The sequence below is a fragment of the Diabrotica virgifera genome, chromosome 4, assembly GCF_917563875.1.
Source record: "Diabrotica virgifera virgifera chromosome 4, PGI_DIABVI_V3a".
Taxonomy (NCBI): domain Eukaryota; kingdom Metazoa; phylum Arthropoda; class Insecta; order Coleoptera; family Chrysomelidae; genus Diabrotica; species Diabrotica virgifera.
The window spans coordinates 111128017-111144414 of NC_065446.1; the positions used below are offsets into that span (position 1 = coordinate 111128017).

General features: G+C 33.3%; 1 protein-coding gene across 1 annotated transcript in view; it reads left to right on the top strand.

The window, feature by feature from the left end:
- Window positions 1-16398, top strand: part of LOC114341076 (melanoma receptor tyrosine-protein kinase) — a 735210-nt gene that overhangs the window by 242004 nt on the left and 476808 nt on the right. The window contains exon 3 of the mRNA XM_050649582.1: window positions 6801-7055. Within this exon, the coding sequence (XP_050505539.1) occupies window positions 6801-7055 (255 nt within the window). The remainder of the gene's footprint in view (window positions 1-6800; window positions 7056-16398) is intronic.

Consider the following 16398-nt stretch of genomic DNA (forward strand, 5'->3'; position numbering starts at 1 on the left):
AAAAAATCTGTATGTCTTTTATAGAATTATGCATAGAACTTATGAAATAGCATATATATGTTACAGTTCAAGTTGATTCTCAGTTAGAGTCGACTCCAACTAGTTGGAGTCAACTCCAACTGAAACGAGCAGTAAAAGTTGATTTTAAAAATTTAAATCAACTTGTACTAGTTGGAGTTGACTCTTCCTGGATCGATTCAGTAAATGTTGATTATACGAGAATCTCAAGTGCATTTTTGATGAGTGTGCATTTTTGATGAGTGTGCGTTTCTTTGTCTTGACCGTTTTAACTACTTATTAGTAGAGTCTGTAACGTCGTCCCCGTTAGGTTAATTATTCTGATTCGATTTTTTGCACAAACTTACTCAAAGAAATACATCCTTATAACAAATACACAGGGTGTCACGCGGTACCGCGGTCGAAAAATTGTTTAACCAATTTTTGTTAAATTCACAAAAATAATTTTTATCTACTTTATCTCATATTATGTAAGTAAAGGTTTTATTGTGTGAAAATTGTAAATATAGATAGCAGTACATGAAGGGATTAAAGTGTGTCTGAAGTAACAATGTATTTTAAATGGCTTTTAATTTTTCGCACTGTTTTTTAGCACACTTTCATATAATTAAACATCCTTAACTTTCGCCTTCGGGAGGAAATCAGACTCGCCCTTGCAACGGCAACTGAAATGCTCACAAAACAGCGACCACGGAAGCAAAGATGGATGACAGAGGAAATATTGAATTTAATGGATGAAAGAAGAAAATGCAAACAGCACAAAGCAAGGTACAAAGCAATAAATAGAACCATTAAACAAAAAATAAAAATTGCAAAAGAAAAATGGATAACAGAACAATGTGAAGAAATCGAAAACTTATATAAAAAAACATGATGACTTCCATCTGTATAAGAAACTCAGGAATTCACAAGCACGACATATTCACAAGGACTAAATACTCTAATCAACGCAGAAGGCAAACTGATTTCAAGCCCTGAAGAACAAATAAACATGTGGGAAGACTAACGACGAAGGTCTTCCAATACTGAAGTCCGAACTGGAATATGCTCTACGTCAACTAAAAAACAACAAATCTGTAGGAAAAGATGAAAAACCAGCTGAGCTGTTGAAGTTAATCAACGAGAAAACTTAGACCTTCTTCTTGGACTATTTACTAATGTTTACATTACAGGGACTATCCCTAAAATATGGCTTGAATCAGTCTTCATACTTCCGCCTTATAAGTCTATTAAATAACATTCTAAAGCTTTTCTTGCGTATCATAGAGAACAGAATATACAGTAGAGTCTCGGTTATCCGCCCTTCATTTATCAGCCGTTCCGTTTTATCCGGCGCTCCATTTAAGTAATAATTTTTTTTTCAAATTTATGTAACTTTGAAAATATTAAAGCATGAGTAAAAATTTTTTAAGATGAGATAAAATAAGCCGAGCATTCCGAGCAACAAGAAGAAAGAGCTGTCGATATTATGATGCTACAAGATGGTGAGTATTGGCAGCAACAAAACGAGATACATCAGCAAGGCAGATGAAAATCGCTAGTTTTTTTCGTTCATCCTAAATCATTCTATCTACAATGTCCAATGTCAGTCAAAATTAAACTGATTCTCTTCTTCTTGTGCCACTCCTATCGGAGACTGGAAATCATCAAGGGCTCAACTTGTGTTTCATTTAACGCTCCCTATTATCCGCCATTTTTGCTTATTCGCCCTTCCGTCGGCCTGTTTATGGCGGATAACCGAGATTCTACTGTATTATAAAAAATGTGATGAGGTCACCGGTCAAGAACAATTTGGCTTCAGGAAAGGTATGGGGACACGAGAAGCAATATTCTGTCTTCAAACTCTGGCACAAAGATAAGCAAGCAGACCTTTTTATCTGTTTCATAGATTGTGAAAAAGCGTTCGATAGGGTGACGCACAAGAGCTTGATAAAAAGATTGAACAACATCGGAGTCGACAAAAGAGATTCTAAAATTATAGAGGCTATTTATTGGAATCAGGCAGCAATCGTAAAGACCAATGGTAATACGTCAAGGCCAATTGAAATACAACGAGGTGTTAGACAGGGTTGTGTGCTATCACCCATACTTTTAACGTCTACTCTTAGGTAATATTTGCGAACTCTTTATCGCACTCTTCAGAAGGAATCAGGATAAACGGTCAGAGAGTAAATAACATCCGCTATGCAGATGACACAGTATTAATGACTGATTCGGACCATAGTCTGCAGATACTGTTGGATAGGGATACTGAGAAATGTGAAAAAATGGGGATGAAGATCAATACTGCGAAAACCAAAGTTATAAAAATATCAAGGAACAAAAATTTACCTCTTCCAATAAATATGTGAAACACCAACAGCTTGAATACGTAAGCCAGTACAAATATCTTGGTTGCTGGTTCAAAAATCAACTTGATTATAAACAAGAAGTCAAGAGCGAAAATACAGGTAGCCCGACAGGGGTTTATCAAAATGAAAAGCTTATTTTGTAACAGTAGCATTAATATCAGCCTTAGATGTCGTTTTCTGCATTAATATGTGTGATCAATACTTTTGTATGTAACGGAGGCCTGGACACAACACAATACTGATGAACAAGTTGGACGCCTTTGAACTCTGGCTTTATAGAAGTGACTTGAAAATACCTTGGACAACCCACACCACCAACGAATATGTTCTGAGGAGAATAGGTACAGGTAGGGAACTGCTAAAAATCATTAAAGTCAGAAAAGTTAGCTACCTGGGACACATAGTGAGAAACGAAAAGTACCGCCTCACGCAACTGATCATCCAGGGTGAGATTGAAGGAGAACGGGGTCCCGGTAGGCGCCAGATTTCATGGCTTAGAAATATCAGAGACTGGACCGGCCTTGATTCAACATCTTTGTTTAGAGCCGCATTGGACAGAGACAGATTTGCCAGTGTAGTCCCTAACCTCCACTAAAGGAGAAAGCACCACAAGAAGAAGAACTTTCGCCTTGTCATGGTGATGACATGTGAGCAATAAATTACAAAAAAAGTGTTTTTGTGGTTTGACAGAAGTTTGAATTTTTAAATGTCAAAATGGTGCAATGGTGCATCTCACTCGCACTCACATTGATAGCTGCGTCAATACGCTCCTAGCGCTCATTGTTAATAATTAAAAATAACCGCTTAGTAATAAAATAATAACAAAAATTTCTTCAGTATCTTGTAGGTGGGTCGTTAAAATTTTATTTGGTGACTTTCGGACTTTCTCGTGACTTTCGGTGACTTTCTCGTCACTTTCGGTGACTAATATAATTTTGAACTGAGTTATTAAGCCTTGAAAATGGTCATTTTCGTATTTTGAAATAAATATAACAATAAACAAGTATGAACAATAAATTTTACAGAAAAATCACAAAAGAGCTCTTTTGACCTTGCTCCGAATAACCCAAATGATGTAAAGAAAATTGTCCTAAATGAATTTTTTTTGTGAGTTTGTTTAAAAAAGTTTTTTAAACAATTTTTCGACCACAGTACCATCTGACACCCTATGGATTCGTTATAAGGACCTCTTTTTGAGTAAGTTTGTGCAAAAAAATCGAACTAGAATAATTTACCTATCGGAGGCGACGATACAGTCTAGAATATAAATATCAGAATTTGAACATAATTATTTCCAGTAACATTTCATTTCTAGAATGATGACGTCATCTACGTTTTTTTAAATGAGAATAGGGGTCATGTGATAGCTTATTTGAAAGGTAATTCAATTTTCTATTCAGTAATATAAACATTAACATTTTTATTTATACAGGGTGTCCAAAAAATATTTTTTTTGAATTAAATTTTTTGACAAAAAGAAGAATGTGTGTAATTTATTTAACTCATAATACATTTTACTCCTATCAGAAAACCGGAAATAATGTGTATTTGACAAATAAAAATATTGTTTTTTGCTTAAATTCATTATTAAAGCAGCCACCCACCTTCTTCTTGACAGTTTGAACATTTAATTTAAGCGAAAAGCAATGACTATTTTTCAAATAAACATTTTATTCTGTTTTATGAGAGCAGTAAAATGTATTTTGAATTAAATAAATTACATACTTGCATTCTTCTTTTTATGTCAGTAAATTTAATCAAAAAAATAAAAAATTTTGGGCACCCTGTATAAAAAAAATTATGTTATTAGTTATATTATTGAATAGAGAATTGAATTACCTTTCAAATGAGCTATCACAAGACCCCTATTCCCATTTAAAAAAATCATCGATGACGTCATCACGCCCAGATGGGTGACGTCACTACTATGGTATATATGCCTAAAAGTCGTAATTTAAAAATAAAAATTGACCTGTTTAGGGATTTCTTTCTAAAATCGTCCATTCTCGAGAAAATGAATTTATTCCAACCTTTACGTGCTCACTCTATATTATGAAAGTCAGAAACTAAAAAAAATCAAAGATTAAAGCTACCTCTATATTAATATATAATATAAGCTATATATAATATATAAGCTACCTCATTAATAAGATATTATTTCTAATTATCAACAATGAGAGCTAAGCGCATATTGAGGCGGCCGTCAATGTGAGTGCGAGTGAGATTCACCATTGGACGGCCCAAATGGTGCATCTCCTTAGCACTCACCATTGACGGCCGCCTAATACGCACTTAGCGCTCATTGTTAATAATTAAAGATAAAGCTTAGTAATAAAATAGTGACAAAAATTTCTGCTGGATCTTGTACAGGGGGCTATAAACTTTGATTTGGTCACTTTCTGACTTTCATAATAATGGATTTTAACCGAGTTATTAAGCCTTGAAAATGGCTATTTTTGCATTTTTCAAATTTTAAATCGCGTATAACTCGACAACAATCAATTTTAGAGAAAAATCACAAAATACCTTTTTTTGCTCAGAATAACTCAAATGATCTAAAAAAAATTGTTCGAAGTGAAAAAATTATTTTTGTGAATTTGTCTAAAAAAAATTGTTTAAACAATTTATCGATCAAGGTACTGCCTGGCACCCAGTAGATTTGTTATAAGGACCTCTTTTTGAGTAAGTTTGTGCAAAAAATTCGAATCGGAGTAATTTCACTAACGGGGACGACGATACAGCCTAGACTAATTTGAACATATTCAGTAACATTAATTTAATTTCTAGAATCGGCTGTTTGTGTGAATCAGAATCAACTTTTACTAAATGGCATTGGGAAGAGTATACTTTTCCTAGTTGGAGTCTACTTTTACTAGTAAATGTTGAATATAAATCTTCATTTTATATTTATAATCAACTTTTACTGAAACCAGCCGTTAGAGTCGACTCCAACTAGTTGGAGTCAACTCCAACTGGATAATCAACTTGAACTGTAACATATACATTTGATCATAAATATTATGATTGACCTTAATAAGCAAAATTGTTGTACATGAACCCCTGAAGCTTCCTGAGTTAGTACGACCAATCTAAGTGAAAGGGGGGTTGGCCTCCCCACCCCACTCCCGACATTTTTTTATCTTTTTAGACAAACTGTTTTTTGCATAATTTTATGTGATGTAAAACCAAAAGATACATACAACCCTAATTTTTCACTTTTCTATCACCAACCCCCATTTTTTTAATAGCAATCTAATTATTTCCCTGTTCTCTATAACATATAAAAATCAATTTTTGTCTGTATGTCCCTTATAGAATCGTAAACTATGCATTTAATCATATTATGATGACCTCAAGCAAAGTTTTTGTACTTACATGAACCCAGGAAGGAGTTAATAATTAATAATATATACTTAATATACTTAATAATTAATAGAGTTAAAAGAGTTAATACTTTTTTATTATTAACTAGCTGACCCGGCAAACTTCGTACCGCCTTAAAACTAAATAATGTTTGAATGTTTAATACCTAAAATTACCAGAAAGCCAAAAAATACTAAAAAATATTGCGTACCCATACTTTTTTCTACCAAATGCATAGTTTACGATTCTATAAGGGACATAGGTACAGACAAACATTCATTTTTATATATTATAGAGAATAGGGAAATATTTAGATTGCTATTAAAACATGGGGGTTGGTCATAAAAAAGTGAAAATTTAGGGTTGTATCTTTCGGTTCTACAACATATAAAATTAAGAAAAAACGGTTTGTCCAAAAAAATAACAAATAATATCTCCCTTTTCACTTAGATTGTTGGTCTTACCAACTCAGGAACCTTCAGGGGTTCATGTACAACAAATTTGCTTATTAAGATCAATCATAATATTATGACCAAAAATGCATAGTTTGCGATTCTATAAAAGACATACAGATTTTTTTATATTGTCTCGTATAAATAATAAAAACGTGGTATTATAAAAATAAATATTTTTCAAAATAAAATGTCAATTTAAAAAACAAAAAGAATTTTCCGCGCCAGGATTTGAACCCCGATCACCTGAGTGAAACGTAGGAGCCAAGTAAGCAAGTATATAAATATTTGACATTTAAGCTGTAGCGTTGGTCCATCAACTTTCATATTTTAGCTTTTCTTGTCAAAAATCCCCGGTTTTGGGCCAGCTGACACATCATTTGTTAATAAGCTTTGGAACACCTACCTAAATAATAAGAAACCAGCCATGCTAAAATGCTCCGGTCAAATTTGACACTACCTCCCTGGCTATAAGGAGTTTTTTTAGATTACTTCGATGTTAGAGTTTTTTAACTACATGGTATACAGTCAACTCCCGGTAACTTTCCCGTTTTAGTTTTATTACTCTCTTTTTTTTACCAGAATCAATTCGTTCTAATCGAACTGTCTTTTACAGAAATAGGCACTATCTCGCTGACCGCGACTGTTAAGGACACGGCGCATTCTGAATCCGATAACACGACGATCCAAGTGAGCGTCTCCCCTTTAAAGGAATTAGATTGTGATGAAATAGTGGAGGACATTTGTTTCTGGAGTCAAGTGTCCTACAAAGTCGAGAGCACCAATGATGGGGTTCCACTAGGGCAGCTGTCGTCTCCTCTTCTGCTGAAAATGTGTCCTTTTAAGATCAGTTATCAGTTATCAAAACCACGTAAGTATTTTTAACGTCAAAGTTAAAATCTTAAAAAAATTGCCTATATACAGGAAAAGTCACTAAAAAAATGATCCATCATGCCATTCCTGCAGTCCAATGGGAAATCTTGCTCGCACTCACATTTACAGCCACGTCAATACGCTCTTGCGGCTTATTGTTAATAATTAAAAATAACAGCTTAGTAATAAATGAATGACACAAATTTCTTCAGGATCATGTAGGGGGGCTTTAAACTTTGATTTAGTCACTTTCTGACTTTCATAATAATAATTTTTAACCGAGTTATTACGTCTTAAAAATGGCCATTTTGGGTTTTTCATTGTGAAGAGCTCCTGTAGAGAGTTTGCCCATAATATGAGTTTTCTTCTTTTCACCCAGCACTATCTGGTTATCCTGATTAACTATGGTAGTTTGTCTTCGTTTTCTGTATATTCCAGCAGTATCCTTAAGCTTTTTATGTAGATTAGGGTGGTAGTTTTGTCGTTGTAAATGTTCTAGATCGATACATTGCTGCTTCAGCCATTCATTTTTTGTTATTCTTATCCTTGTTTTTTTTGCATATTAATGTTTTTGTACATATTGCTGCCATCTTGGTCATTCTTGTGTCGTCGTCGTTCATCCATTAGTAATAATGTCAGGTATAATCACGTCTTAAAAGAATCCAGATATGGCATGATTATTGCTTTTTACGTCCCTTTCTCATCTTCGTACAAGGGTGTAGATAGTATGTAGCATTTAATGGCATGCTATCGACTAGCCAGACTAGGGCTCTATTGCACATTATGCTTTTATTTTAGTACTCCTGGCTATTTCAACTTTAATTTTGACTTAAGCGTGTAGGCGAAAAATCTTTGTCGAATTTTATTTAAATGCATTTATTTTTTTCGAATCCTGACAAAATAATAAAGATTTTTGAAAAATTTAAGCGCATAATGAAGGATTACATTATTACAGAGGGCTAAAAGTCCCTAAAAACTTCTATAATGTTTATTTGAATAAGTTACAGAGGTGAAAAAAAAAAATAGAAATTGTAGTGTGATTTTTAAATTCAAATATTTCATTAAAAATACTTTCGGCCGTCGGTGGTAATGTAATGTTTCAGTCTGCGTCTAAATTTTTCAAAAATATTTATTAGTTTTCTCAGGATTCGAAAAAAATGAATGCATTTAAATAGCATTGGACCTAGATTTTCTGCCTACACTCTTAATCATCGGAATCCTATTAATCATTTAGCCAGTATCCCTTAAATTTCTTTACTAGGTCCTGACTTACTATCCGTACTTGTCTATATCACGTTTTCTGATGACTATGAATGTTGTTTTGTCTTGTTACTCTTCGCCGATGTTACCAGTTTTTATACTTTAGATTTCTTTTTTTTTTGCGAAGGTAAATAAATACTTTTATTTCCCAACTTAAACAAAAAAGTAATAAGAAATAAAAATCGGAGAAAACAAACTATTTACTCTTATTTACAAAACTATAAAATCAATATACAGGGTGTCCCGAAAAGATTGGTCATAAATTATACCACAGATTCTGGGGTCAAAAATAGGTTGATTGAACCTCACTTACCTATATACAATAGTGCACGCAAAAAAAGTTACAGCCCTTTGAAGTTACAAAATGAAAATCGATTTTTTTTCATATATCGAAAACTCTCAGAGATTTTTTATTGAAAATTGACATGTGGCATTTTTACGACAGCAATATCTTAAAAAAAAATTAAGTAAAATTTGTGCACCCCATACAAATTTTATGGGGGTTTTGTTCCCTTAAACCCCCCCAAACTTTTGTGTACGTTCCAATTAAATTATTATTGTGGCCCTATTAGTTAAACACATTATTTTTAAAATTTTTTTGCCTCCTAGTACTTTTTCGATAAGCCAGTGTTTATCGAGATATTTTGAATATTTGTCGAATCCACCACATATTTGTATATGGTTAAGTACGGTTATAGAGACCTGTTAATAATCTGAAAATTTATGTATAATTTACATTTTTAGGTATATTTTGAAAAAGAAGCTACATCTCGATAAAAGGTGACTTATGAACAAAAGACTAAGAGACAAAAGTTTTAAAAACACTGTGTTTAACTAATGGTACCACAATAATAGTTTACTTGGAACGTACACAAACATTAGGAGGGTTTAAAGGAACAAAACCCCCATAAAATTTTTACGTAAATATATTGAAAAAGAAGCCGCATCTCAATAAAAACTGGCTTATCGAAAAAATACTAAGAAGCAAAAAGTTTTAAAAATGTTGTGTTTAACTAATGGTACCACAATAATGAATTAATTGGAACGTACACAAAAATTTGGGGGGGGGTTTAAGGGAACAAAATCCCCATAAATTTTTTATGGGGTGGACAAATTTCACTATAATTTTGTTTTAAGATGTTCCTGACATAAGAATTATACATGTCCATTTTCAATAAAAAATCTCTAATAGTTTTCGATATATTGCAAAAATCGATTTTCATTTTGTAACTTCAAAGGGCTGTAACTTTTTTTGTGAGCACATTTGTACTAAGGTAAGTTAGGTTCAATCGAACTATTTTTGACCCCAGAATGTGTGGTATAATTTATGACCATTCTTTTCGGGACACCCTGTATATCTATAATTATTTAATCTTAAATAGTTAAAAATATAAAAACAAAAGAAAGATATAAAAAGCCCAAAAATAATGTTTACGCTTGCCTCGAAAAATATTCTTTTTAGCGTACACTAATATTGTAATTATATAAAACTATGCTACTACATATTTACAAAAAGAAATAAAAGTTATCTGACTACTGTATCTGTATGTGGCGGTGGCGGTTTAGACTGGTAAAACAACGTTTTCTTATAAGATAAAAATTAGTCTGATCCTACCTTATATTTTTATCGATGTTTCATTTGTCGTACGGGAAAAACACACAACGCTCTAGTTTCCTTTTTTTGTTTCCACAGGCATTTAATAGTTTCCCCAAGTATTTGTCAGTCCTGGGAAAGCGTGTCTCAAAAAAACCCACAATATACAATAAATAGGGAAGAAAGACACTTTAGACACCGAGTCAGGTGTTAAAAGACAAGGCTTACCTGAAGGATAGCGTGTGGACAAAAGAGGAGAAGGTCGTGAAGATAATCTATAACTTCAGAAAGTTGAATATTTCTTAAATAACTCGTTGGATGATTTCTGATTTAAAATCCTTAGACAGTTTCATAATACAACACTTGTCTTCATTGTCTTCATGAAGTGTAAATCAAACGTGAACAAAATATGACACTAGACAGGTAAAGACAAAGGGATGAAACTTACTAGACAGGTAGCAATTTATACTTAAAGCCTACTTCATGCCTGATTTTCTATATGATTTCGGACTTAAAAATGGATTAATTGCAGCTAATATTCAAGACATTATAGAAGCTTGATTTTTATAATTGTTTAGGCCAGTACTTGTGAGAATAAAGCAAAAATTATGACAATCTGATTATTAAAAATCATTCGTAGTTGCTTAGCGACTTTTAACCCGTAACACTCTATAATCATTTTAAACCATATTTTTGAATTATGTTATTGACTTTATTTCTTAGGAACTGTTAGGAACCTAGGAACTCTTTCTCATCATTTACAAGAAATGCATATTGGATCACCAGTTTTTTACTCGCATTTATTCCTATTACTATATCTTCTATGGCCTCCTGAAAAATAGATTTAAAACATAGATTGAAAAGAATTGGCGATAGTATATTCTTCTGTCTGACTCCTTTAAAAATTTATATATCCATTGTTGTAATATTGCTGATTCATTCCAATACAAACTCTTGATAATCCTGACGATTTTACCATCGAACCCACTGTGTTTGAACATATTTATAAGTTTGTCATACTTCACATTATCGAAAATGCATTCTCATAATTTATAAATATGCTACGAAATTCCTCTGCTAATCGAGACTTTCTTTGAATCCATATGATTTTGATTGAGAATAAAGCATCTCTGGTGCCAATACCATTCCTAAAACCAAATTGGCTTTTACTTATATTTTCATCTATCTTTCTCCATAGCAGATTGTGGGATTAGGATCTTTTAGTGTATGACACATAAGACTTATCACACGTTATTCGTTACATCTTTTTGAGACAGATTTTTGAGGAACCGTGACAAATGTAGAGTGGAGCCATTGTATGTCTATTTTTTCGGTTTTATATATTCTGTTCAAGAACGTAAATACTTTCCTCGTCCATTAGTTTTAGTACTTCAACACCTAAATCATCTGGACCTAAACCGTTCCACTTTTAGTGTCTTTGAGAGCATTAATTTTTGGGTCTAGATCATCAGCAAAACATTCGGATATGTAGGTTTTCCATATTTTGCTTCCTCCTGTTTATCTGTTATCAATCTGTCGTTTCGTCGATAACAAATATTAATTATTAGATGAAAATACAAAAACAATAACCATATGAACACAGAGAATTTCACCATAAAATATGAAGATACATCTTGTTGGTCCCTATATTATTTGAGTCTGTAACTTCTTGCAAAGTTAATATTTTGCTTGAAATATCTGTCGTAGACTAGTGTCTACGAATTCCAATACAAATAATGATAGTCCGTTCCGGGCGGCTGTTTCTTTAGAAACAAAGTGAGGACTTTCTCTGCGTATAAGAAAAACAGTGATTAATAAGTCGAAATTATGAACAACATTTTTTACTAAATAATAAAGAGCCTTTCCCCAAAACATTAAAATCTAATTTAAGTTTTTGAATACAAAAAAATAAGGCACAGGCTGCTGAAATCTACACGAAAAATCGATATTTGTGTTAATGGTCTTCGTTTTAAAGGTCAACGCTTTTCCCAAGTGTTATAAATCTCTCTGCCTCATTTCGTTATCTAAAATTACTGTCTGAGGTAGGTGGTTATAAATTGTTGGAGGTATATTTCAGTGTCAACGTAGCTTGCACTTGAAATTTTACAAACATTTTCCAGTCTAATTGTTTATTGAAATCACCAAGAATTAATAAAAAAAGTCAGAAAAATTTTGTTTAGATAAAAAAATCAAAACAGTATTTTGTTAATATGTATTTTTAAAATACAGAGATTACAGAAAAGAATGTAGGTAAGAACATTATACCAAATAAGCAAGCTCGAACAAGTCAGCCTTCTGCATCCAAAGTTGAACATAGGCCTCCCTAATTTCTTCCAGTTTTGTCGATCTTGGGCTTTCTGCACCCAATTCCCAGCAATCCTTTTGACATCGTCTGTCCATCGTGTAGATGGTCTACCTCTACACTTCTTCTGTCTTCTCTTGGTCTCAACACTGTAATTTTTTTGGGTCCACCTCCCGTCCTTCAATCTGGCTACATGGCCCGCCCAATTCCACTTCAGCCATGCTACTCGCTCTATGACATCTGTGACGCCTGTCCTTCTTCTGATTTCTTCGTTTCTGATCCTATCTCTGAGAGTCAGTCCAAGTAGTGACCGTTCCATTCTTCTTTGGGCCACTCTAAGTTTCGTTGCTGTGGCCCGGGTTAACGATAATGTTTCAGCGCTGTAAGTCATGACTGGAAGCACATATAGGTTGAACGTCTTCTTTTTCAAATAATTAAAAAAAAATGAAGACATTTTATCGTAGAAATTATAGGAATAAGCGAAACACATTGGAACCCCAGCGGAGAAATCTGAGTAGAAAATTGACATACGATATACTCAGGAGATATTAATAAAAATGATAAAAATGAAAAAGCTGTTGCAATAATGATGTTAAAAAAAGAGCAATATGCTGTTTTACAATGGGTGGCATCTGCATGGGAGGAAAATACTACAATATTATTATAAAATACTACAGTATTTAACGTTTACGTCCACACTAACGAAAACAATGACGAAAAGAATCGAAGATTTATATGAGCAACTCCAAGCAATATTCGACTATTTGAATAGTAACTACAACAGATATTAGTATAAAAATAGTCATTGGAGACATAAAAATTAAGGAAATGATAATATAGGACATAAATCCGTTATGAGAAAATAAGGATTAGGAAAAGAAATGAGAAACGAGAAGCATCTTTAGGCACAAGGAAACGTGAAGGTGTCCAGGAGGAAGATCAAGATAGAAATCAAGTCGACCACGTACTGATCAAGTCAAAGTGGAAAAGCTCAAGATGTTAGTAGCCGCCTACGAAGGGCAGATGTGGGATCTGACTACATGCTAGGCAATGCTACATTAAAGATAAAATTAGCCAGAGAAAAAAATCGCAAGGTAAACAAAAGAAGATACAATGTCGAAACTCTTAAATAAAAAAAAACAAGAAACGAATTCACAGAAACACTGACAATAAACCGGACAGTAGCGCCCCATAAATAGTACAGGAAATATGAAGGAACTTAAGGATATACTGAAATGAAAAAAAAAAAGAAAGAAAATGGATAACCCGAGACACATTACAATTAATAGGCGAAAGAATGGAAATCAAAGAACAAATTTTACAAAAAGAATCAACCGAAGGAAGAAAGTGACAACCTACATGCCTCTATCTCTAATCATAACGGATTGTAATGGAAAGTAAGCGATAAAAATACAGACATTAGGTGGAACTTGCACAAACATTTGGAGGACTTGATGTTCGCAACGACATTAAGGCGGTTATAGATGTCCGCGCCGCGAACTCCGCGCTGCGCGTTCGTGGCGCGGTTAATGTTTGTTAAAATTTTTCATTTTGACGAACCTTCCGCGATCCAGAGGAAACTTACGAACATTTAGTAATTGTAGGTAATCATGTCACTGTCCTGTTTGTACTTCTACAACATATTATTTTGGTATTGTTCTGAAACTATTTTCTTGTGGCATCTTACGCAATTTACTATTTTATGTACAATAAGCCACAATTTGAGTTTGAGTCAAGTTCATTTGACGTTCCAAATAAACAGTAAAAATATCTCTAATAAAAATGTTTTAAACGTTTCGTGTTAATTTTGAGAGTAAACTAAATGTAAGACTAAATGTTTACCTTGTCGGGATCGTATCATGAGGTTATTTTCCTCGTTATTTACTATGGGATCACTAACAGAAGATTTCACAGTAGGTACCTAATTATTTATGATTTTTCTGATATTCTCTAATTTTCGAATATTCTTAAGTTAAGGTTGATTTGAGGTAATCGAATGAACTATCATTTTCCAATAAAGTCAACCCTTTCGCGTTTCTGCTCTCCTGATAAAAAATCGTAAAATTCTCGAATTTTAAGCGATTGTTTTAGTCCTGGAACATTTCAGGGAGTACCTTTTTCGCTTTCCGGGGACACAATTATAAAATATCTGCTTGATCCAACTCCGTTGCATCACCAGAAGCGAAGTTCGAAAACTATAGGCTCTTCCAAATTGTGCGTTACCTTTTTCGCTTTCCGGTGACACAATTATAATATTATCTGCTTGTTCCAACTCCGTTGCTTGACCAGAAATGAATTTAGAAAACTATAGCTTCTTCCAAGTTGTACGTTACCTTTTTCGCTTTCCGGTGACACAATTATAATATATCTGCTTGTTCCAACTCCGGTGCTTCACCAGAAACGAAGTTAGAAATCTATAGGTTCTTCCAAGTTGTTTTCGCTTTCAGGTGATACAATTATAATATTTCTGCTTGTTCCAACTCCGTCGCTTCACCAGAAACGAAGTTAGAAATCTATAGGTTATTTCAAGTTGTGCGTTACCTTTTTCGCTTTCCGGCGACAATTATTATAATATTATATTTTCTACTTGTTCCAACTGCGTTGCTTCATCAGAGTAAAATTTTTAATTTATGAAAGTTTTTTTTTATATTCATAACGATTTTCGAAGTGAAATTCGAAACATTAAGTAAACTTGATTTCAAACTCGAATTGTGGCTTATACCCAAATAAAATAATAAATCTTATTTTGTATTTCTCACACCGGTAAGAAGACAACAATGAAAGGACCTTTTTACATGGGTACGCATGTATATTTTTTATTTAAGCTTCTATTTCCCTTTAGATGTCGGCTTTAAGTTGTTTGTTTAAATGGTCCTTTGTTGAGAATCCCACAATAATGATTTTCCACGGTATAAGTTTGATATTTCCTTTTGACACTCCATTGCTAACAAATATTCAACTCAGGCACGCCAAAACCAACAAACCACTCGCAAACCCGTCCAAATTCGTATTGCGAACCATCAAAGCGTTTGTTGAAAAACCGACATAAGTTAGATCGTGGTGCGCCGTGTGCGAGCCGTTTGTGGGCCACTGGAAAACACGTACAGTATTTCTCATGATCAGCTTTCAGTGCGTCACACTTTTTCGATTTCTTTATAACGCATTAAATTGTATGTGACAGAAAAAAAGGCACGTCGGTGATTACATTTCGTCGGTGACATTTTTATAACATTTATTCTAGTTATTCTAGTTGTCGATAGATGGCGCCATAATAAAAAATAATTTTTTTTAATTAGATAATAATATTACAAATGTAATCTGTATAATTTATAAGACTATACAAATCAAAGAAAATACCATTTTATAAATGCAAGAAACACACTTGATTTGTTTTTATTCCAAATTGAAAATAAAATGTGACAACTGTCAGATTTAACTAAAATGTCATGTTAGAATAAATGTCATAAATGTGTATTATCACGGACTTACCCTTTTTCGTATCATTTGTTACGCACTGAAAAATGATCATGAAAAGGACAATACTAATCTAACAAACACGCTGCGCGCAAGCGACTCGCACACCGAGCAGAGCGCATATGTATACTTGCCTTTATTTGTCTCCTAACCGAAGATGGCAATCTAATACAGAAGCAGATCGACAAGCTTTCAAAATATTCCAATGTAATGGACCGTAGAGAGCTAAGAAACTAAAATTAAAATCAATTCAAGACAAATAGAGGAACTAGATAACTTAACATGGGATCAATAATGGAAAACAGGAGATCATTTAGGATATCAAATGTAGAAAAAAGAATAGTAAAGGCACAATCTGCATAAACATACCTCATTGAAGAAAATCTGGAACAAACGTGATATATCAGAATTACTCAAAATATTTAACAGCTGTATTAAGAGCGCATATTTAATTGCGCAATCGGTGTCCGAAATACAACATCTTAAGCCGTAGACATATTCTGAGGACAGAGGAAGAACGATCAACAAATTTCCTTCATTTAACCGAAGAAGAATTTTATTCGAAGAACTGTTTAACTTTTGGACTTAAATTGGGCAAAATATGAATTTTTTAATTTTTCAAAATTGTCTAAAAATATCCCTAAACCGAACTTTTCTGACGAACGGCAAGCAGGAGAAAAGTTCTGAGCACACGAAACGAACAAGCAGCAA